Source organism: Rhipicephalus microplus, chromosome 9 (genome assembly GCF_043290135.1).
Source record: "Rhipicephalus microplus isolate Deutch F79 chromosome 9, USDA_Rmic, whole genome shotgun sequence".
NCBI lineage: Eukaryota > Metazoa > Arthropoda > Arachnida > Ixodida > Ixodidae > Rhipicephalus > Rhipicephalus microplus.
The window spans coordinates 22,298,962-22,324,491 of record NC_134708.1 but is presented as its reverse complement, the minus strand read 5'-3'; the positions used below and the strand labels follow the sequence as shown (position 1 = coordinate 22,324,491).

The window sequence follows — 25,530 nt, the reverse complement described above, 5'->3', positions numbered from 1 at the left end:
TTATTTATGACGTCTCTTTGAAACAAGTGATTGTTACACTCTTGAGCATTATTCTGGAAGAATCAGGTCAGTATCACAAGAAAGATTGCCATATAAAAACCAAATTTATACAACCTGAAATGTTCGCTATAGCAAACAAAAGGCAGCTAGTTGCCACGCATGTTTGATTTCATAAGCGTTGATAAGTTGCCTATGCCTGCACACATGTACTGAGTTAATGGCTGCTATGCAGAGATTTATAGATGCCCCCATCCCCCCTTGTACACCAGCCAGCCCCTTCCCTCCATTCCTGCATGCAGCCACCCATTCACCAAAACCCTCCCACCCCAAAAATCGAATTTATGGATTAGCCCCAGCCACTGTGTACAGTGTGATTAATGGGTCCAGCTGCGTTTAGAGCAACCTTCTACTCGGTACACGCAATGTACGCGCGAAGGCGTTTTGATACATGCAATGCCTTCTAGGTTTATACGGTATGTCCGAATAAAATAGAAATGCACGCTGGCGAATAGGAAACTACTGCGATTGATTGTGTGTTGACTGATCTGTGCGTTGAGTTGCGTGACGTAGTGGCGACATTTTGCATGCATGTATTCGGTGACTCGTGGAGCTTTGGACGTCCAGTCATGCGCTCGCTATTTGCATAGCGCAGCCATTGCGGGAGATGTATTGCGTACCTTGCACGGCCGCTAACAGCAAACAGGAACGCCGTGAGTCTATTCGCGCACGTGTACGAATTCACTTGTGCGCACGTACGCGCGCGTATGTCGGAAGGGGTGGGTGGGGGTGCTGAGGTGAGGGCTTGTGTAAAGCCCCCTTTCAAGGGGCTTTAGGCTTGTGCGTTTGTGAGTTAGGCCACAGAACAGCTATATAATGTTAGGCTTAACCACATGTACCCGTTGCCGCGCGTTGTGTACGTGCGTGCGTGTGTGTGTGTGTGTGTGTGTGTGTGTGTGTGTGTGTGTGTGTGTGTGTCAGTGTGGGTGTCTGTCGCGGCGACGCGCTCTCTTTATATGGAGAGAGAACGCGTCTCATCTGCGCCTCGTGTGGAGAGAGAGGAGGCGCAGGTACGGGAAGTTGCGCGCCCTCTCTCTCCATAGCGAGAGGGCGTGGCACCGCGTCAAAAAGCCACGCGCTGCAACGTGTACATGTGGTCAGGCCTTTAACGCACATCCTTCGGATCCTATACAGGACAAAAAAGAAAGGCTCGGGTGGTGTATCACGGGGTCATCTTAAAGAGAGACCCAAGATAAAAAAAAAATTCACCTCATATTAATAACTCTCTTACACAATTACAAAACCATCGCCGCTAATAATACTATAATGCCAAGGCTTTTGCGTTCCTAAACCACGATCTACGATATAATCATGTAGCACACCACAGTGGAAAGTTACGAAAATTTTGAACATTGTACACCATCTGGTGTTCTTAATGGTGCATTCAGACGACGGACCAAATCCGGATTTGTCGTGGACGTGGACAGCTAATCCGCGGATGGTCCGCCTGCAGGCGCATCCACACGACGGACGGTGTCCTAGGGGAAAACAGCCGGATTACCCTCGACAGCAGATTCGGCGCTCACCTGCGCCCGCTGGCAGCAGACCGGTTTGAGAGTATTCAACATGGATGTCCGCAAGAAGCGAAGCTTGGCTGCGATGTCTGTCGTGTTGTGACAAATGAACGAGTAGTGTTATTCTTTCAGGAGAAAAGGGAGTTGCTCGCAGGATAATCTTTCAACTACATTATTCCCCTCTTGTAGAACTTCTAAACGTGTCTCCCACCTTTTTTTTTTTTTTTTTAGAAGCGGTACGTCACCGTTTGCAGAAGTTGGAATATTTCACCACCATGACGGCTAAGAATCTCGCGTGTTGAGCGACGGCGGCGACATTTTCCGAACCACCAAAAGTGATTTCTGCATATTTATTCACCTGAGAACAAAGTCTCCGGAAACTAAGTAAACAATGCTCAAGCGTAGATGATGCCGACCAGTCATGCAGCTGTCCGCGAGCCACGGAGGACATGCCGCGAGCAGACGAAAAGTGTACTGGTTGCCACCGACCCCAAGCTATTCCGCTGAAGTACCGGCTCTCCCCCGCCAGAATCCCGATGTGAGAAACAGGTTGGGTTCATCCGCCCGCGAGCCCCGCGGACGAGTCGCGGACGAGGGGAATCGCTGATGTGAGGTCACGTGACGCGCCGTCCGTCCCGCCACATCGGGATTCGGTCCGTCGTCTGAATGCACCATTATAAACGTGCACTAACATCGCATGTATAGCATCGAAATGCAACCGCCAATTATATATATATATATATATATATATATATATATATATATATATATATATATATATATATATATATATATATATATATATATATATATATATATATATATATATATATATATATATATATTATAATGAGGCGTTTTAGAGTGGCACTCTTATAATTTTATAAAACAGGAGAGCGGTCACGACACGTCAAGCGGTAATGGCGGAACGAGCCCGAGTCCCCAGCCAACCAAACGTCGTCTTCTTCACCGACTGAGTCGTTACCCCTGCCTTTCTGAGTAGCACTGATCTTATTCACTACAATATATATATATATATATATATATATATATATATATATATATATATATATATATATATATATATATATATATATATATATATATATATATATATATATAGGCCTTGTTGTGGCAGTGGCAGGATGGAAGCGAGGAAAAGGCACAAAAAAAGAAAATGTGAGGGGGGGGGGGGCATACTCCACACTAAATTCCTGTTCAATACGAAAAGAGTAGGTTATTTTTACAACATTACTCTGTTGCTTTCCAAAATTACACTATTACACGCACAGAGCTGGTCCGGCTCCTTTCGCTCCTTGATCATTTTGCAACATCAACGAAACAATCTATAGCATTACTTCTTATCACGCAACCGCTTCAATTTACTGAGAAGAAACGTTCTCAAAGCGGTGTTTAATCGAATGAGAACAAACACCAATATCTGTGACGGTGACGTCACAAGTTTCAGCGTTTTATTATGTTTTTGCTGGATTGGCTAAACTAAATTTTCTTATACTTAGTATGTTAAGTCCCTGGCTCTCTCAGAAGACGGCGCACTTCATCTTTATCGATAAATAACCTCGTAGACCCTGATTGGCACTGCCAAAGTCAATTACGTCATGGGGACCGGTGCACAAACTTCAAAGTGACGTCACCACCCTCCCCCCCCCTTTTTTTTTGCACGCTCTCTCTCTTACCAAGCGTCTTCTCGCAGCAAGCTAGGTGGTTTTAGTGTCGTGAAAGAGTAATTTGCCATTACAAGAAAAATCGGCTCTCCTCATGGACGTCCCTTGAAATCTCTGTGTGGACAATGGTCAGCATGACCCGTTTCGTGATTCGTGCAGTCGCCAACCCTAATCCGAAGCAATTAATATCCCGATACCCACGCATCTGCGAATTCATTTGCCTAATGCTTGCCTCGGTGACTCGCGAATCAGCGCCGTAGGCCACAATTTGTCAGCAGTTCCTAAACGGATGTCGGCTAATAAATGATACCGTCACTCTCCTCGATTACCGCTGAATGACGCGCGTGTTCATGTGCGAAGTGCCCACCAATCCCGTAGCGGACTCACTTCATCACGGGCGCAGTACCGACCAATCAGGTAGCTGGCTTGTCTCTTCAAAGCCGCTTTAACGACCGCATTACAGGCGAGCTGAGTTTAGGGTTTTGGCTGACGCTTACGGCTGGCTCGAGCATCTCGAAAAAGAGTTACGCATATATGGAATAGGGATTCTTACTGCGTAAAAAAAAGCTATATTCAAGTAGACTGTTGAATCAGCATAGTAATTAGAATGCCGAACTTCTCAGGCACCGTGCTGCGCATAACCTCAATGAACGTAAGCTTAGAAATTTTCTTACTATCGAAATTCTAAACAACCCCTGCAAGGTCTATGGACCTTGTCTATGGGAAACATCGGCCTTGTCTATCAGACATCGTTTATAGTGCAGAACAGGCTGAGACATAGTAGCGCAAAATAAAACCGACTACCACAAGAAAGAAGGCAAGAACAGGCGCTTCTTCTTGTGGTCGTCAGTTGTTATTTTGCGCTGGTATGTCTCAGCCAGTTATACACAACAAACTAGCCCAGCAATTGGGGCTTTTAGACTATATAGCGTGTTTCGCGACGTGCGGTTCCACTTGTGGATTTAGTGGACATCTAGCGTATTCGACCATTCCAGCGACTATAGGCGGCGCAGCGGAAGGTCGAAATGGTGGACGAGACGGTGATGTGGCGAGCGTTTACGTCAGCGTCGTAGAGCGTGAAGACGCGTTCATTGGTCTATGACTACTGAGAGACCGAACTGCGTCGCTGTTTTATCACCGTGTCACAGCTTCGGAGCACGGCTATACATGGCACCACCTGCGTCGCTGGAATGACCGAATACCGGATTAGTCTTGCGCTGTGGCTTGCTGCGAAAAATTGGCCATTCAAAGGTGCCTTCCCATACGTGACAAGTATTGTTGTTTGGAAAGAATAGTTACAGAAGTAAATCATTCGAGTGTTGTGCAATGGGATACATGACGTTAGTGCCGTGTGTAGAGGTGTTCCTTTCTTTTGACCACGCCGTGTACGGATTAGACCACCTCTGTGTGTGTGCTCTGTTTCGTTCCGATTAAAATCTCGATTAAAAGATCGGCACTTGTTCGGCTCCTCACCTTTAGTGGGTTTGCGTCTCGGTTGTTGAGCTGTATTTACAATAGATTCGTAACGACTGGACCAGCTTTCTAGGATTCTGCAGTGCGTAATGTGTTGCGTCGGTTAGGATAATTAATAGTTGATAGCGACCACTTCTACGACACTTGTTCATTGTTGTACCGCGTCCGGCAGCACGCTCCCCACGGACAGTTCTATCCCAATGGAAGCCTTCACCACATCACGTTCGCTTCGGGACTCCTGCAACTACTGTGGGATACAGCAGAGAGATTTGGAATTCGGTGAGTAAAAAAAAAAAACGGCAAGATTATTTCTTTTTTTTTTTTTGAAGCAAATGAAGTAATGAATCAATGGCAGAAAGCTGAGATAATCGAATTAACGATAAGTGATTACATGTGTAACGCTTCGAGGAAATTTCGCAGGACAATCATAAACAGAAAATGACAAGCCTCTCAGTGACGTGCTGATTTTTTTTCTCTCTTTCAGAATTAAGCAATGCATAGGTGAAGAGCAAGGGGGGCAGGGGTGGCTGGGGGGGCTGGGGCCCCTACAGCGTTACATCGGCGGCTGCATTTTCACCTCCTCCGAAAATGCAGCCGCCGCAGCCGGGATTCAATCCCGCGACCTACGGGTCAGCAGCTGAGTACCTTAGCCACTAGACCACCATGGTGGGGCACGCGCGCACACACACACACACACACACACACACACACACACACACATGTATATATATATATATATATATATATATATATATATATATAAATTGTAAGCACATTCCAAGCATTTGATCGTTCTCACTTGCACATACCCATCATCATCGTTCTCACTTGCACATACCCATCATCATCGTCCTCTCTCTTGGTGTGGTTCTGAGCGGAGCCAGACATCGCAGAATAAACGCTTCTGCTCGCCCTGCCTGCTCGCCGTACCTAGTCTGCCTGCGTCTTTCAGAGTGGTGGAGGTGCTGGGTAAGATCCCGACGTCCTCCTACGTTCATTTCCCACCTGGAGCTCCGATCTGGTCGCCGATTGCACCCAGCCACCCACACAGGTATGCAGACATCGGACCTAACGCCTAGCCCTAACGCTACAGCCCCTACGCCGGCGGCTGCCCGCTCTTCATCTACTGTCACCAGCCCTCAGCGCGAACCGCCCGTGTTCGCGGGTCTTCGCGGTGACGACGTCGAGGAATGGCTTGACCTTTACAACCGTGTGGGTTCAGCCAATCGATGGACCGAAGCAGAGAAACTGAGCTACCTTCCTTTCTATTTGACCAGCGTAGCCAAAACCTGGTATTTTAATCACGAAACTGACTTCGTTGATTGGTCGACCTTTGCCAACAAACTGCGACAAATATTCGGATGCTCATCGGGTCGTTCCGAAGCCGCGAAACAGAAGCTGGCTGTGCGTCTACAACTGGCACATGAGTCGTACACTTCGTATATCGAGGATGTTTTGGCCCTCTGTCGCCGTGCGAATAAAGACATGACGGAAGATGAGCGCGTTCGCCACATCCTTAAAGGAATCGGCCCAATCGCATTCAACGCCTTGGCTGTTGGCAATCCCGCTACGGTTAACGACGTCATTTCGACATGCCAACGCCTTGACCAGTTGCAGTCCCTTCGGCTTCAACAAGACAGTGATCCACGCCTGATGCCTCCCTCTGAATTAAAAACCCTTATCCGCACAATCATCCGGGAAGAACTTCGAGACCTTGAACAGCAGCGGTCCACTGTCGCCTCCGCTCCGTCTCCACCATTCGACCTGCGGAATCTTGTTAAGCAGGAGTTAGCGGCAATGGCGACACCGACATCCCCGGTCGCTCCGCCAGCACGCCCGATGCCCACATACGCCGATGTGACGCCCAGGTCGACACCGGCAGCACCGGTTGTTCAAACGGTAATGCCCACATATGCGGAGATCGCTGCGATTCCGCCTGCTCCCGGGGCATCTAGCTCTACGGATACTGCTAGTAGCCATTTGGCTGCTATGCGAGGTGGAATGACTGCTGCACCCTTGTATCCTCAGTGGCGTCAATCCCGTCCTGTTTGCTTTTACTGCGGTATACGAGGCCACATTTCTCGTTACTGCCGTCGCCGCCAGCAAGAGGAACGACGAGGCTATGCTGAGTTCGAACGAGACCGGTTCCGAAGACCAGATCTTTATGCTCCAGACACCTACCCGTCCGCGCAGTACCGGTCTCCGTCTCCTCCAGTGTCCCCTCGTCAACATCAGGAATACCGCTCCTCCAGACGACGCTCTCCATCGCCCTATCGCCGCTCCGCATCGCCGCTTCGTCCAATCATCTCCCGTCCTGTTGACCAATCTTCGGAAAACTAAGGATTGCAGTTTTTGGAGGGAAAACTGCGTCCCGTCGACCAACAAAAATACCTCCTGTTCGCCCAGCTAATATGTTGTCAGTGATTATTGAAGGTATTCCTGTGCAAGCTCTCGTTGACACCGGTGCAACCACTTCTGTTTTGCGTAGTGACTTGTGCTCGCGCCTCCGTAAAGTCAGAACGCCCTATGTGGGACCTGTGTTGCGTGGGGCAAATAACGTGCTGATTCAACCTGACGGACAGTGTACGGCTCGTGTTTCTATTGATGGTATACGTCACCACATCGAGATGATTGTGTTGCCCACGTGCATTCATGAACTTATCCTTGGTTGGGACTTTCTGCATTCTGCTTCCGCTGTTATATCCTTTAAAGAGAACGTCATTCACATAACGGATACAACGGATGCGCCCATTCCAGTTTCATCACCCTCGATCTCCAACTTGGTCATTGTTGAAGACTGCGTCCTGCACCCTGGTCACGAACACGTGATAGCTGTCGCATCTACCCAAGTAACCGACGGTGATGCACTTGTGGCTCCATCGTTTCGCTGCACCTCCCGTGGAATTCTCGTCGCCTCTTGCCTCCTCCGGTTTTCCTCTGGCTGCGCTTTTCTGCCCGTTTCTAACACAACTGCAGAATCTGTGCTGCTGCCCAAGGGAATGACAGTGGCAAAGATTGACTTCTCTCCATTGACCTCCATCGCGACACTCTGCCCGTCTTCGTCACCAGTACCAGCTCCAGGTTCACGTTCTTTCCCTTTTCGACCTGTCATTGGTTCAGACCTCACACCAAAACAGTCTGAAGCACTATTGGCCCTTTTGGCTAAGCACAAAGCCTGCTTTGATAGCTGTACCACAACACTGAGTCAGACTTCCGCGGCTGTACATCGCATTGAAACCGACGGTTCTCGTGTGATACGCCGTCGCCCATATCGGGTTTCGCAATCAGAGAGAGAAATAATTGAAAAAGAAGTGAACGAGATGCTATCGCGAAATATAATACGACCTTCTTCGAGTTCCTGGGCATCTCCAGTCGTTTTAGTTAAAAAGAAGGATGGCTCTGTTCGTTTTTGCATTGACTACCGCGCGTTAAATAAGATCACACGCAAGGACGTATATCCTATGCCTAGAATTGATGACGCTTTAGACACACTGCAAGGGGCGAACTATTTTTCGAGCCTTGACTTACGATCAGGTTACTGGCAAATCCCCATGAACGAGGCTGACAAAGAAAAAACTGCATTTGCCACACCGGACGGCCTTTATGAATTTAATGTAATGCCATTCGGCTTGTGCAACGCTCCAGCCACGTTTGAGCGAATGATTGATACTGTTCTTCGTGGCCTAAAATGGAAGACCTGCCTCTGTTACTTAGATGATATCGTTGTTTTTTCAAGTACCTTTGCCCAACATCTTCAACGATTAGACGAGGTGCTACAATGTCTCTCCAAGGCTGGCCTTCAGATAAATACAAAGAAGTGTACATTTGCCAGCAAAAGCATCAAAGTCCTCGGTCACGTCGTTTCCAAAGACGGAATCCAACCAGATCCCGAGAAGATCGCAGCTGTGCTACAGTTCCCTCGACCGTCCAACCAAAAGACGTTGCGCAGCTTTCTTGGTCTCGCGTCCTATTTTCGTCGCTTTATACGCAACTTTGCTACCTTAGCGGCTCCGCTAAATAAGTTATTGGCCACTGGTGCTCCTTTCTCATGGTCCAACGACTGCGAATCTGCATTTGAAATTTTGAAAGAACGCCTGACTTCCGGACCAGTGCTGCGCCACTTCGATGAGAGAGCGCCTACCATACTCCATACTGACGCAAGCGCACAAGGCATTGGAGCAGTCCTTCTGCAGCGTGATTCCACCTCTAAAGAGCAGGTTGTGGCCTACGCTAGCCGGACTCTGTCAACAGCTGAGCGGAATTACACCATCACGGAGCAGGAGTGCTTGGCTATCGTATGGTCGATACAGAAATTCCGCCCGTATCTCTACGGTCGGCACTTCACCATCATCACCGACCACCACGCACTCTGTTGGCTTTCATCAATGAAGAATATGTCAGGACGTCTTGCGCGCTGGATACTGCGCTTACAAGAGTACGACTTTACAGTTACGTACAAGTCTGGCAAATGTCATCATGATGCCGACGCGCTGTCCCGGTGCCCACTTTCGCTCTCTCGTGACAATATATATATATATATATTGACAATATATATATATATATATGACAATATATATATATTGTCAATATATATATATATATTGTCAACAATATATATATATATATATATATATATATATATATATATATATATATATATATATATATAAATATATATATATATATATATATATATATATATATATATATACATATGTGTGTGGGGGGGGGGAGTGTATACCTAAGGGCTCGTTTTTACGTGTTTTGACACAATATAATGAGATATCACCGACAATAATGCCAAGGAATGTATAGGGGAAGTTATTAGAACCAAAGTATTGTAAATAAGAAGAAAGAAAAGTGGGTGAAAAACTAACTTGCCGTGAGCAGGAATTGAACCTACGACCTTCAAATGGCGCGTTCGATGCTCTTATATTTATAAACCCAAAGTGGCTCAGTTCATCGCAGTGGGCACAATATCGTTTTCACCCGTGCGTCTTTGCAGACACAAGACAACCATTCTGAACAACCCTGAATGGGGGATCGAGCTGTCGAACGGTTCTTGGACTGGATTCATCGGTGAACTTCAGAGGAACGTAAGTTTGCGCTATGTTTCGAATTACAAAACTATGATAAGATTATCTTCACCTGGTTCCAGTATATAGCTCTCATTTGACCCATTTCATATCCAATTTCATAGCCAAAATGAGATAAAACCAGTTTTTGTCAGCCTGGCACCAGTTGGGACTATTTGGTAATATTTCCTAGACGTGCGCATGGGGCACCCCCCGCTCCCCAGCCACCTATAAAGGGGGGGGGGGGCGCTGTGACTCTGGGAGGGGGGCGCAATGTCAGCCCCATGCATGGACGTCGTAGGCATAGGGTCGCTGCGAGGACCCCCCCCCCCCTCGAAGGGGAACCTTGCACACACCTATTCCTAGTTCATTGCTAGTGGCACGTTTCCACATATGAAGGGAATAGAAAAAAACATGGTCTTACCAGTTGGTTATCCGAGTCGTATAGATAGACCCCATCTTGTAGTGGGACCATCTCACTTTAAGCAGCGTGACCCAAAGCGGCCCTTCGGTTACCCTGACCAGCTGCAAGGGCCTGCAGGCTGCAGCACGGCAGAGGAGGAAAACAGAGAACAAAGCCACCGGGCCTCATCGGCTACCGTTCAAATATTGCCGCGAACCATGCATTGGGTTTGTTTATTTGTGTTTTGTTTTTTCGGCCTGGCTGCGCCGGCCTGTGCCATCGCTGTTTTCACAGCGTTTCGAACAAACGCTACCACAGCGTTTCGAACAAACGCTGTCGAACAACGCTTCGAGCGTTCCGAACGAACAGCGTTTCTAACAAACGCTATCACGGCGTTCTCGATACAATTCGACTATTCGAGAAACCCTCGCGCCGAGGGATATTAATTCCCGCACAGCCGATGCCGCGACATTCGATCGCCGACGCTCACTAGCGTGCCCGTCGTTTTGCCGGCCGCTGCTTCGCCGCCTATGTATTCTTTCAGTTGTTAGGGGAGCACAGGTTCGCTCCAATAAACTTGTTTTCCTTATAGACAACTGCGTCGTCCTTTGCTGCGTGACATCTGGTGGAGATGCGGGGTACATGAACCCTAAGCCATTGCCAAGCCGACAAGCAAGCCCAACACGACAAGCACGCCCAACTCGTGTCAGCCGCCGACAGCAAGGCCTTCAGCCAGAGTTTGGACTGCTCCCGGATAAAAAAAGAAAAGAAGACGTAAAAACCACGATGATCAACGCAGGCACCATGACCAGCGCTACCAACCCTCCCGTCGTTCTGCAACAACCTCGTGAGCCCCCATCATTCCGAGGATCTCCTGGTGAAGACCCGGAAGAGTGGCTGGAGAAGCTGGAGCGCATCCGCATCTTTGACAGGTGGGATGACGAAGAAACGTTTTGTCATGTCTTCTTCTATTTGGAGGATGCAGCTCGAACGTGGTTTGAGAACCATGAAGGCTCCCTAACCGACTGGACTGTCTTTAAGAGCGAATTCCTCAAAACATTCGCTATGGTTGTGCGGAAAGAACGAGCCACCCTTTTGTTGGAGACGCGAATGCAACACCCTAACGAAGGTGTTGTACTGTTCGCTGAGGAGATGAAGATGCTGTTCCGGAGAGCTGACCCCGAAATGGCAGAAGAGAAGAAAGTGCGCTTTCTGATGCGGGGAGTTAAACAAGAGCTCTTCGCTGGACTTATCCGCAACCCCCCTAAGACCGTCGCTGAGTTCGTCACCGAGGCTTCGATGATCGAGAGGACCTTGGATATGCGTTCGCGGCAATACAATAGACCACTCAACACCCTTTCGGTGAACCCGGTAAACGCCCCTGGATTGGCGACAGAAGACTTGCGGGAGACCATCCGCGCCGTCGTTCGCGAGGAACTGAGGAAATTGTTCCCAGCAACGCCGCAGCCCCAAGTCGCCTCCCTCACTGACGTCGTCCGCGAGGAGGTTCAGCAAGCACTGGGGAATTCCACGCCATCGGAAGCATCTTGCGAACCACAAGCGATGACCTACTCCACTGCTGCTCGTCGACCCCGACCAGTCCCAACCCGTTATCAAGAGGCCTCGCCGTACCGCCGCCCAATGTCGCCCGCCCGACCCCCTGTAACCCGAAACCAGGCGTCCATGAAGACCGAGGTGTGGCGAACGCCAGATAATCGTCCGCTGTGCTACCACTGCGGAGAGGCCGACCACGTCTACCACCGCTGCCCGTACAAGAGGCTGGGTTTGCGTGGGTTCTCCGTCGACGCACCCCGCCCGCGAGCCGGCCAGCGCCCATTTGAGATCGAAGAATACCTGTCGAACACCAGCCGTGGACCATCCCGTTTCAACCGTTCGCCGTCGCCCTACCCGTACCAATCCCCCAACCGTCGCAGCAATGCTGACTTCGCCCGTGGAAGGTCCCCCAGCCCACGAGGGGGAAACTAAAAGCAGCAACTTCTGGAGGTGAAGTTGCACAACGGCGAGAAAAGGAAAACCCTCCAACGACGCAAGACCGTGATTCACGACATGCCCTCATCCCGACGACACCCTGACGAGACCCACGAAAACGACGACAGCTACGCTGCGCGACGCGTACCCAAAATGACGAAGCCTGCCGCTGAGAAGACGACGATGACGACGCATAGTGCCCGACCATCAACACGTGCAAGTCGCGATACGACGCCCCGACGCACCCGAAATTCGAGGAAAGCGGCATCCGATGTCCAGTTGTCCATCGACGGCCTTGACGTAGTCGCCCTCATCGACACGGGAGCCGACTACTCGGTCATGAGCGGGTCATTCGCGTCCAAGCTAAAGAAAGTTACGACCAGATGGGACGGTCCGCACATACGCACAGCAGGACTCTGCAGGAGGCCACCTCGTGACCCCAAGTGGAATGTGCACATTGCGCGTCACCATAGACGGCACTACGTACCCTTCGGAGTTCGTCATTTTGCCTAACTGCTCCCGCGACGTAATTCTCGGAATGGACTTTTTGACGGACAAAGGTGCAATAATTTATCTGCAGACCAGGTCGATAACGTTTTCTTCCGATCACTCCACGACGCCGCAGCCGAACCTCGGACACCGTGCTGCTGTAAGGATCGCCGACGATCACGTCACCCTGCCACCCCGCGCAAGCTTGATGATCGCTGTCTATTGTGAAGGTGCTGCTCCTGACGTCGACGCTATCGTGGAGACTGACCAAAGGTTGCTTCTAGACCGCGGTGTGTCTGTCGCAAGAGGCATTGCGCGGTTTAAGCAACGCAGATCCCACGTTTTGGTCACCAATTTCACCGAGGAGTACCAGCATCTAAACAAGGGCGCTGCAATTGCGTTCCTCGAAGAAACGCAAGAAGCGAGTCAAGTGATCGCGGTCGCCACCTTTGAACGCGCACGCGCAGATGCTTCCAGGCTGCCACATCCTTTCGACGTGAACCCGGCGCTGTCGCAAGAAAATCGGGACAGATTACTGGAGCTGCTCCGTCGCTACAGCGAGTGTTTTTCCTCGAACTTGAAGTTACGTCAGACACCTTTGGCGAAGCACCGGATAATAACCGAAGATGGAGCCCGACCTACCAGACAGTCACCGTACCGCGTTTCTTCACACGAGCGCGAAGCCATCCGGACTCAAGTTGATGACATGCTCAGCGACGACATAATACAGCCATCAAAAAGTCCGTGGGCTGCGCCGGTTGTACTCGTGAAGAAAAAAGATGGCACTTTAAGATTCTGCGTTGACTACCGGAGACTAAACAAAATCACCAAAAAGGACGTGTACTCCCTGCCACGAATCGACGACGCCCTCGACCACCTCTGCCACGCCAAGTACTTCTCATCCATGGATCCGAAGACCGGCTACTGGCAAATTGAAGTGGACGAGAGAGACCGAGAGAAGACTGCATTTATAACCCCGGACGGTCTATACGAGTTCAAGGTGATGCCGTTTGGGCTGTGCACGGCGCCCGCAACGTTTCATAGAGTCATGGACACTGTGCTAGCAGGCCTGAAGTGGCACACTTGCCTCGTATACCTCGACGACGTTGTCGTATTCGCCCGGACTTTCGACGAACACCTCACAAGGTTGGAATCTGTACTCGAGGCCATTCGTACGTCGGGGTTAACGCTGAAGCCTGAGAAGTGCCGTTTCGCGTACGAGGAACTCAAGTTCTTGGGTCACGTCGTGAACGCCGCGGGAGTCCTACCTGACCCAGCAAAAACATCAGCCATTGCGAACTTACCAAGGCCGAAAGATAAGAAGGGTGTGCGAAGGTTTCTCGGACTGTTCGCATACTACCGGCGCTTCGTCGCAAACTTCGTACGCATTGCAGAGCCACTCACGCGCCTGACGAAAGAAAGCACCCCTTTCAGCTGGGAAAACGACCAAGAAAAGGCATTCTGCGAGCTGCAACAACGCCTGCAAAACCCGCCCGTGCTCGCTCATTTCGACGAAAACGCCGAAACGGAAATGCACACGGACGCCAGTGATATCGGTTTGGGTGCCGTCCTCGTCCAAAAGCAAAGCGGTTACGAAAAGGTAATCGCCTATGCAAGCCGTGGTCTGTCGAAGGAGGAGAGAAACTACTCTGCCTCCGAGAAAGAGTGCCTGGCTATCATATGGGCCATTTCAAAATTTCGCCCATACGTCTATGGTAGACCGTTTAAGGTTGTGACAGACCATCATGCGCTGTGTTGGCTCGCCAATTTGAAGGACCCCTCTGGCCGTCTTGGGCGGTGGAGCTTGCGCCTGCAAGAGTTTGACGTTACAATATTCTACAAATCCGGCAGGAAACACTCCGACGCCGACTGCCTGTCCCGCGCCCCCGTCGACCCACCACCACAGGACTCCGATGAAGACAGCGCATTCTTCGGAGTCGTGACAGAGAGCGACCTAGCCGCCCAGCAGCGTGCCGACCCTGACCTCCGCGCCATGATCGACTACCTCGAAGGACGCAACGTCGCCGTGCCTAGGGCGTTCAAGCGCAACTTACCAGCATTCAGCCTCAAAAACTCCATCCTAGTGAAGAAGAATTTCAACCCCGGAACGAGAACGAATTATCTACTTGTCATCCCCGCAGACCTTCGTGACGAAATTTTGGAAGCGTGCCACGACGACCCGTCTTCCGGACATCTCGGAACAGCTCGCACGATTACAAAAATCAAGGCGAAATACTTCTGGCCACGCCTTACATCCGATGTCACCCACTACGTCCGGAGCTGCCGTGACTGCCAGCGACGAAAAACACCACCGACGAGACCAGCCGGACTTCTGCAGCCGATCGCCGTCCCAACGAGGCCCTTCCAACAGATCGGAATGGACCTTCTGGGCCCGTTCCCTACATCCCGATTCGGGAACAAATGGATTGTCGTAGCGACAGACTACATGACGCGCTACGCAGAGACCACCGCTCTTCCTAGGGGAACTGCACAAGAAGTTGCAAAGTTCTTTATTAACGAAATTGTGCTGCGACATGGAGCCCCTGAGGTCCTAATCACGGACCGCGGAACGACCTTCACTGCGGAGCTCATGCAAGGAATCTTACGCTACAGCAACACAGATCACCGAAGAACGACGGCGTACCACCCCCAAACGAACGGACTAACGGAACGGCTCAATAAGACAATCGCGGATATGCTGTCTATGTACGTCGACGTTGAACATAAGACGTGGGACGAAGTGCTCCCGTACGTCACGTTTGCGTACAATACGGCTATCCAAGAAACCACGCAGATGACACCGTTCGAGCTCGTCTACGGAAGACGGCCGACTACGATGCTCGACGCCATGCTTCCGCACGTAGAAGACGACGACCTCAACGCCGACGTCCAAGGATACCTCCAACGTGCGGAGGAGGCCCGCCAGCTCGCTTGAGCTCGTATAACGGACCAGCAACTGGTGGATGCCGGACGCTACAATCTCCGACGCCGAGTACCATCCTGGAGATCGTGTGTGGGTTTGGACTCCCATTCGACGACGTGGACTCAGTGAGAAACTTCTACGACGCTATTTCGGACCCTACCGGATTCTACGACGTGTTGGCGAACTAACGTACGAAGTGATCCCCGATGGTGACTCCCGTACATCACGACGACGCACGCGGCCTGAAGTCGTCCATGTGGTTCGCTTAAAACCTTTCTACGAATGATGACGAACTTTTATTTTAATTTGTGTGGACTGTCCCTTATGTTAGCATCGGGTCGATGCACTCTTAGAGGGGGGGGGGGGGGTAATGCCGCGAACCATGCATTGGTTTGTTTATTTGTGTTTTGTTTTTTCGGCCTGGCTGCGCCGGCCTGTGCTATCGCTGTTTTCACAGCGTTTCGAACAAACGCTACCACAGCGTTTCGAACAAACGCTGTCGAACAACGCTTCGAGCGTTCCGAACGAACAGCGTTTCTAACAAACGCTATCACGGCGTTCTCGATACAATTCGACTATTCGAGAAACCCTCGCGCCGAGGGATATTAATTCCCGCACAGCCGATGCCGCGACATTCGATCGCCGACGCTCACTAGCGTGCCCGTCGTTTTGCCGGCCGCTGCTTCGCCGCCTATGTATTCTTTCAGTTGTTAGGGGAGCACAGGTTCGCTCCAATAAACTTGTTTTCCTTATAGACAACTGCGTCGTCCTTTGCTGCGTGACAATATAGTCAAATTTTTGTTCTGAATAAAACTGTTTGCAATCAATGAATCAATCAGTCAACCAATAAACCAATACCCCTTCGCCTCTACTTGCAGTGGTGTGTTATGAAATTTCGTCTCTATTGTACGGGTCTAGACTTGCATGATCGAATACTTGAGGTAGCAGACATGCACCGACTGCACCGATCAATTAAATCCTGCGGCACTTGCATTTGACACACACACGCACCAAAACTCGGATTCGGCAGTGATGGACACAGGCTTAGCTCTTACACGGATCAAGCGATGTGATTCACGAGCACCTAAACAGAACATACATTGAGGACAGCAAGAGCTCACACGGTATCAGTGTCATTCTCTGACCATATACGCCTCCTTCTGTTCAGGAGAGCGACGTGTCCTACACACTATTCTACCCGACCAACTCGCGCAACAAGGTTGCCCAGCCGACATCCAGCATCTGGACCGAGGACGTGGTCATCCTCGGAGCGTTCGGCAACGACTCATCGCAGGGCAGCAGCATCGCAGCTTCTCTGACCGTCTTCGAGCCAGACGTAAGCTCACACGCATCACATGGCGTGACTCATATGCGCCTTCTGCTTTTGACAGCAAAACCGTTCTTGGTCGAGGCTTCCCCGTCCGTTGGCGTAGCGCTGGTCACGTGATCTTACGGAGTGGCTAGAGTGAGACTCGTTTATAAGAGAGGGAGCGCTTCGCCGCGCCAAGATGGATGAGGAGGAGGCTTGGTGAAAAGGGTGAACCAATAAAGGGTGCTTAAGAGGGCTCGGCGGAAAGGTAGAGACAATGAGAAGTGTACAAAGATGGGTGAGGGTGAGCATGACAAAGAGGGGGGGGGGGGTCAACTTCACTGTTCTGACAGAAAGGTCACATTCATACTTGAGAAATGGGGTGAAAACGAAAACGCCAGAGTGACCGGAAAACCACGACAGCGCATGTCGAAAATGTTCACATATCTTCTGCCCCTGGGGGATGCTACCACCGCCGCTGCTTTCGCGAATTAATTTGATTTTGCCTGCTTTGTGAGTGTCCCGTGTGCTCAGATTTGGGTGCACGTTAAAGAACCCCAGGTGGTCGAAATTTCCGGAGCCCTCCACTACGGCGTCTCTAATAATCATATGGTGGTTTTGGGACGTTAAACCCCACAAATCAATCAATGCTTTGTGAGTGCTGCATTTATTACCGAATTATAGTTACTCACGCAAAGTATTGACTTAGAACACGCAAGCTAGGAAAAGTTGACATATTAGCTCGAACACGCCATAGCGTGGTGATTAGTCTCGAACCCTACTTTGGCTGATTCGCGGCAGCCGCTGTTGAAAACAAATAGGAAAGGGTGGTGCGCTTCCGTTAACCGTTGACACTCCCACATCGATATCATTGCTGAAAAATGGCAGCTTATAGCGTGTCAATGGATACTCGCGCTGATATGAATTTACATCAAAGCGCCTAACCACACCCAATGAATCATCATCCAATGTAGCTACTGAGATATCAGCCGTGACGTACCTGGCGTGGTGCTCATGTACTGCTTGTATTACATCTAAGTGGTAGTGGCTGAGCGTTAGGTGTACACTTCTTTCATTATTCTGTTTTTCGTGCATCTTTTTTCATGTTACGATTGCTACCAACCGATGGCACGCAATCAGCTGCCGTTTCGCAGCAACGTTAGGGAAGCCGGGTTTGAGGTTCTTTGCCTCCTTCTCGCGTGTTCGAGTTTATATTGCTCACGATAGTACTGCGTGTATTGCTCGAAATTTCACTTTTCATTTCCTGGGCACAAGTGCACCGAATAAACAGTTTCGTGTTCCACACCCCGACGGTCTCTTCTTAGCTGTCACGAACACGTGACAATATATAGGTGATGAATCCATTGATATAGTAATAACAGCGCCATACAAGATATAAAAAAACACAAAAGAAGCGGGGCTCGTTAAAGAACGTATGCCAGGTGGGGGATATTTCCGGAGCCCTCCACTGCGGCGTCTCTCGTTATCATATATCTTGGTCTTGGGACGTAAAACTTCAGATATTATTATTTTTTACTACACGGTTATGATATCGTTACGCATGGGTCATTACTTTTTCAGTATATGGTTTGATTGCCAGTAGGCACTCGTTTTTTTTTTATTGCGGAATGTCGGGCTTATTGGTTAAACACAATTGAAAAAACAGACCGCAGACAAGGAACAAACACAGCACAAACTCTGTGTATGTTCATAGGCACGAGAAGGAAGTATACAAGGGAAACCACCTCCCCCCCCCCTAGTTATTTAGGGGGGGGGCGGCGTTGCGACGAATCCCCCTCCCCTGAAGTGAACCCTGCACACACCTGAATGCGTTCCCTTTCTGCGTGTCCTGTGATATTACGTGCTCTTCTTTAATTCATCCTGGTACATTCGTGTTTTACATGAAAATTAACGGTTACCGGCTCGCCAAATTTCGTCATCCTAATATTGTACGCACTAAGAATGCTTTCTAATCGATCTATCTTGAATTATGCAAGCTTCAACACGGACGCTTTTATTACGTGCGCGAGACCTCCATTTCCTTCGTGTCTGCAGGTCTGGATTGCGCTGGGCGTCAGCCTTCTTGTACTCGGCCTCATCATGTCTCTGGCACCCGGTTCATCGCAAGCTTTTGCCTCCAGGCTGGTGCAAAATCTACTGAGCCTCGCACGGAGCATGTGTCTTCAAGGTATACGTGCAACCAATCAGCGAAGACTTCATTCCTGCTTCTTTCTTTGCTCAGCTCACTTGAAGTACATGGCATGGTTCGTCGTGGACGTAATATTAAGACTCCGCTCATCAAACGACCTGCACGGAAACTAAATGTTGCTACGTGTCTTGGTGATTTCGAAGCATTTTCGCCATTTTGTTGGAAACTGGTCAGATGGCAAAAGAACCCGCAAATTGTGGTCGAGCCAAGCTTCGCGAAGTACCACGGGGATCATATTGAGTTATATGTGGGGTTTAACGTTCCAAAACTACAATATGGTTATGAGAGACGCCGTAGTGAAGGGCTGCTAAGATGTCGACCACCTGGAGTTCTTTAACGTGCACCCAAATCTGAGCACACGGGCCTACAGCATTTTCACCTCCATCGAAAATGCAGCCACCGCAGCCGGGGTTCTGGCCCGCGACCGGCGAGTCAGCCAACGAGTACCTTAGACATTAGACCACCGCGGCGGGGTCACGGAAGTTACTGTGTTATATGCAATATTTGTAGTAACAGTAGACCTCAAAATTAAGGCAATCTGGCTCGAGCCAAACTCCTATATCAAAAACTAATTATTGTAGGCTTCAAACACACCATATTGAAAATAGTCTGATACAGCATCCTTCCAGCATTTCTAACCTAACATAACGAAATGCGAGACGGTAAAATCAGCCCCGCCACGGTGGTCTAGTGGCTAAGGTACTCGGCTGTTGACCCACAGGTCGCGGAATCGAATCCCGGCTGCGGCGGCTGCATTTCCAATGGAGGCGGAAATGTTGTAGGCTCGTGTGCTCAGATTCGGGTTCACGTTAAAGATCTCCGGGTGGTCAAAATTTCCGGAGCCCTCCACTTCAGCGTCTCTCATAATTACATGGTGGTTTTGGGATGTTAAACCCCACATATCAATCAATCGCGGTAAAATCACAACATAACAAAATTTGTTCGAAAAACAGGCCTGTAGTCACGTTTTTTAACGGAAGTACGGGAACAGAGTTCCAACCGCATTATAATGTCGCAGCCACATCGAAGATATCTCTGCTAGTATATTGTCTTTGGATAATGGTCTTGCTTTCCATGCATCAGCCTGAGTTTTGACCCTCACACAAAACAAATATTTCTTCCTTACACCCGACATCGTTGTAATGTCTGTGTTTTCAGTTTTGTCATGAAAAACGTTATTCTAGTGAAATGTCACCAACGAAAATTCTTACTTCGCTATAACCGATAATTCGCTATACCAATCTTCGTCATAACTAGCTCCAACTGTATGCAAACTTGAAGGCCAGCGTCGTTATAACCTCGGAGATCTTGTGCATTTTGTTGTGTCGTGGCCTTAAAACTATAATCACTACGAACCGGCACGCCCTCTCGTCCTCTTTATCTGCTGCTTTGCTCCAAGGAAACGGGCGCCTATTGGTCCGGTCGCCGGACCAGTAGGCGGGAGGACGAATGCAGAGAGATATCGGGGGGAACAAGGAATATACAGAAGAATGGAGAAATGGGAAAAAAATGGAGAAAAATAAACGGAAAATAGAAATAGATAGAAAGATAGAAAAAAGAAAGGGGAGGAACGAAGTAAGGGAGAGAAAGAATGAAACGAAAAGAAACAGACACAGAAAAAGAGAAAGAAGCATTAGACAAAGCAAGCATTGCTTTCTACAGTGTACAGCGTCATATCGCATCACATCGAGGGGTGGGGAAGAGAAGTGACGGGTAGAGCAGGGGAAATGAGGTGGTGAGAGGGTGAAGCCTAAAGCGAGGCCTTATTTAGTTATAATAATAGTAATAATAATAATAATAATAATAATAATAATAATAATAATAATAATAATAATAATAATAATAATATTAGCTCTGCCGCGGTAGTCTAGTGGCTAAGATACTCGAATGCTGACCCGCAGGGCGCGGGTTCGAATCCCGGCTGCGGCGGCTGCATTTCCGATGGAGGCGGAAATGTTGTAGGCCCGTGTGCTCAGATTTGGGTGCACGTAAAGAACCCCCCCAGGTGGTCTAAATTTCCGGAGCCCTCCACTACGGCGTCTCTCATAATCATATAGTGGTTTTGGGACGTTAAACCCCACATATCAATAATAATAATAATAATAATAATAATAATAATAATAATAATAATAATAATAATCGTTGGTCTTTGATGTCCCAAACCAAATGTATGATTACGAGAGACGCCGTAGTGAACAGCACCCGGAAATTTCGACCACCTGGGATTCTCTTATAACACACACTTAAATCTTAGCACACATGGTCTCTAGAATTTTCGCCTCCATCGAAAATGCGGCCGCCGCAGCCGGGATTGGGTCCCGAGGCCTGCGGGTCAGCAGTGCCTTTTAGCCGCTAGACTACCGTGGTGGTGGTCCTTATACTGTTGGGAAACGGTGCGTGATGGACTTGAGGATGAGAACAACGCCACCAGTTGCACCCCTTTCTCGATCTTAACCACTACACGTTTCCTGACCAGTCCCCGAGAGGACGTGTGAGCCATGTATTTAGGCTATCATCATCATCATCATCATTATCAGTATCATCATCATCATCATATTCAACATCATCATCATATTCAACATCATCATCATTCTCGGTATTTGTACGACTGGTGCATAGGTGCTCCATTTCTTTGGTTTTCTTTTTTAAGTTCGTTAAAACACGAGCAACGTCATGCTGGATTGATGTTGCTGCGTGTGTAGCGCCTCTTTCTTTATTTCGACGCGCAGTGAACGACGGCTTGCCCCAACCGTCGTCATCCCGCGTCGTGGTGGCCACCTGGTGGCTGGCCATGCTCGTGTTCTCCAACATGTTCACCGGCAAGATGAAGGCAGGCCTCACGGTGCGCCACAGGAGCGGACACCGGATTGACTCGGCCGCGGAACTGGCCGCCCGCGAAGACGTCCGCGTCTACATGCTTCGCGGTCCGGCTTATCCGCTGTTGCTTGCGGTAAGTATACTGCGGTGCAAAAAGGTAATGATGACGTCACAGGGTGACGGCATTGCTGACGTCATGCTTACGTTGTTGCCATGGAACTTTCGATGAGATGTCGTCTCACATAGATGAAATTCAGTATTACGGAATCCTCGACCATGTTTTATTTTAGCTCTTTTTTTATCGTTCGCGTTGATTTCGCGGCCCCGTGATGTCCTGTCAGGTCTCGTAAAACCTCGGGATTCCTTGACTCGCCGAGACATACAAGGCTGGATTAAAATATTGCGCTACACCTAACGGAACCAAAGAAGTAAGGGAAGACACACGTCCCCAAGTGGACACTGCAAGCGCAACCAGTATTTCAATCATGCAAAACCAACTAGCCCAATACCGGGGAAAGTATATGGGATGTTATTAGAAGTCATTCTAATGTAAATGTTAAGAGAGAATAGTGGATGAAAAGCTAACTTTCCACCGGCAAGATCTGAACCTGCGACGCATCAGAATTCGCACCATGTAACGCGTCCGATGCTCTACCACTGAGCTTCAGTGGCAGTCATCGACCGTCCACTTTATAGGGCATATATGTGGATTCGAACGTGGAAATGTCATTCAGCGCCAGCTGTTGCGACTAGGGCGAGAGTAGAAAACTCTTTCTGGCCTGTTCGGCGTCACACGTAGTACGTGATCTTAGTACGAGATGGCAGCTGACTAATATTTCCTCGCATACCAGCTCAAGGCATCGAGTCTGCCAGAACGAGAGCTTGCGCCGACTGACGCTACCCCGTTTAAATGCACATATATACCCTATAAAGTGGACGGGGCGATGACCGCCATCGTAGCTCAGTGGTGGAACATTTGACGCGCTATTCAAAGGTCGCAGGTTTGGATCCTGCCAGTGGAAAGTTGTCACTTGGTCCACTTTTCTTTCTTCACATTTGCATTACCGTTGCTTAATGCTAATAACACCCTCTATACTTTCCCGATAGCAAGTATTTTAATCATGCAAAGCTAACCAGCCCAATGTCTCCCTTTGCTAACTCACAATGGGTTTGTCCTCAAAAACTCACGGCGTGCGAACGGCGTCAAACGCAGCTGTCGCCGAACATGCACGACAAGCAGGTGTACCGCAAGCTGAAGCCCGGTTCGCTGGTCCCGTACCACCGCCTGTGGTCGGACCACGTGCTCGACCAGGTAGTGGCCGGCAAGGCGGTCATCATCGGCGACCGCACCACGCTGTTGTACCACGCGTCCGAGGTGTGCCACCGGTACCCGCACCACGAGTTCTACATGGGCAAGGAACGCCTCTTCTCGCACCCGCTGGTCATCTACTACAACCGGCAAAACGTGCGATTCATCATGAACGCCTGGGAACGACGGTGAGAGAGAAACAACATTTATTAAAGAAAAGAAGTGGTTGATCGCGGTGGGGCCCTTCTTACACTCCAATGCAGCCATCTCGCATCTTTTCATCGCGTATTCATCATATACAAGAGCGCGGCCATTCTAAGGACCGCTATTTCGGGTATGCGCCACCGGTGGCTACGTACACCACCGGAGGATGGACAGACCCACACCTTAAGGAGGAGATAACTTAGCGATCGTCGTTTATACCTTCAGAGGCTGTTTAGTGGTCCTTTGAAATTCGCATGGTCCGAGCATGCGCAGATACGTGGAGTGGCTTCACACATGTTATCAGGAAAGCTGCGTATTAAAAAAGTATAACTCAGATCCATGATAGCACGATTGATGTGTCACTGACACAGGCCGACCCGCTTTTCTCTTATGATAAACCCTTCTAAAAGTTTCCTCGTCGTCTGACACGTATACTCTCGCCAAGCAATCCAATGCGCACACTCCTTCCTTTATTATATATTTTTTTGTTGCGTATGATCGAAACTGTCGCTATTTTTTTTTTCAACCATAAGAAATGTTGTGAATTACCTTTCAATGTTTGCTCTTTACACCAACTTTACACTTTTGAGCCGTTTGAGCCATTTATTCGTTACCGCCGCTATCGCGGGCGGCTTTCGCGTTTTCTCTTCTGTTATACAGCGAATAAATGTAAACTCGCACTGAGTTCTTCGTTATAAGTGACATTCGTTATATCGGTGTTCGTTGTAACGAGGTTCAAGTGTATTTAGTGTTGTGATCCCTTGCCACCAGTGACCGGAATCCTGGATTATTTGACCGATGAACTCTAATAATCAGGTTTGAGGGAATGTTGAACTTGAGGCTCGAAACCAATTAGTGAATTCGTTGATTGGTCGAGTATCACATATTATAACGAAAAAAATGGGCATATTTGCCATGACCCAACTAACCTGCACAATATATTCTCAATTGAAACAAGGCCTGTTCAAATGCCATTCTTTTTGGTTCAAAGGAAATGGAAACAACTTTGAATAGTAGCGGGATTTTCCTTTCAGTACAATGCAAGTGATAACTTGTAAAATATGTTACGTTTTAAAATTTACTATACTTAAAGTATTTAAGCCAGCATGACAAGTTCTTAAAAGTAAAGGAAGAACGATGAATCGATGGGTGTGTAATACGTGTCGTTAACCTTTAATGAGGCATTGCGACAGAACGGATTTTTTTAGGTGATTTCACGGCTTAGCCCTCCATGGTCTAATATACACATATTCGTTCATTTGCAATACACCGAAATTTCCCCCAATTTAAATTCGAATAAATTAGAATAGAATACCATGATATTCGTTGTATATTCCGAAACATTGAAATATTCGCAAAAGCGTAATACAAATGGCATCCGTCTTAAGACCTCCCTAACGTCACCGACCGCAACCATTATCTCTCACAGACGTGCCCGCCTGACTGAGGCAGGGGTGGTTCTCAAGTGGCACGGCGACACGGTGGTCTCCTCGAGAGGCGACTTTTCCCGCTGTCCGCGCGTCGACGTCGGCGAACAGGACACGCTGCACTTCGACCACCTCCACTCGGTCTTTTGGCTCGTGCTGATCGGCCACGGCTTGGCCCTGGCAGCCTTGGTCAGCGAGCTGCCCGCCGCCGCCCTCGTCAACCGGTGCGGACGGCGCAACGACGCGAGTGTCGCGAGACGCGTTGAAAAAACGCAAGCGCCGCCGCTACCTCCACCGCGAGGGCGCTGCAGTCGGCTGGTGCTGCGTGTGCGCCATCTCGCCTCTGTGATCGTTGCAGACACTGTGGTTGCACCGTAAAGCTGTATTCACACGACGGACGAAATGAAACAAGTGTTTACTTTTTCAGATAAATAAAATGCAGAAAGATAAGGGGGAGAGCAGGACGAGGCAGAACAAGCGACAAAAGACAAAAAAAAAAAACAGACGATCGTTTCACAAAGGCATCTTTCACCAACGCCAAGCCATCAATTTACTCACATAATTATCTTGCTGCAGAGATGATATAGAAACATGTAACCTCAGCAAGATGAACGCTACTGCTATAAGAGGGCGTGCACTGGCGTAGT

The 25,530-nt window shown here is 49.1% G+C and overlaps 1 protein-coding gene across 1 annotated transcript; it reads left to right on the top strand.

Moving 5' to 3' along the window:
* Positions 1-764: 764 nt before the first annotated feature.
* LOC119164924 (uncharacterized) lies at positions 765-23,466 on the top strand. The gene is made up of 5 exons (XM_075874363.1): positions 765-794; positions 16,777-16,944; positions 18,973-19,105; positions 21,856-22,076; positions 23,157-23,466. The coding sequence occupies exons 1-5, from the start codon at positions 765-767 to the stop codon at positions 23,442-23,444; spliced, it is 840 nt and encodes a 279-aa protein (XP_075730478.1). The 3' UTR covers positions 23,445-23,466.
* Positions 23,467-25,530: the final 2,064 nt, after the last annotated feature.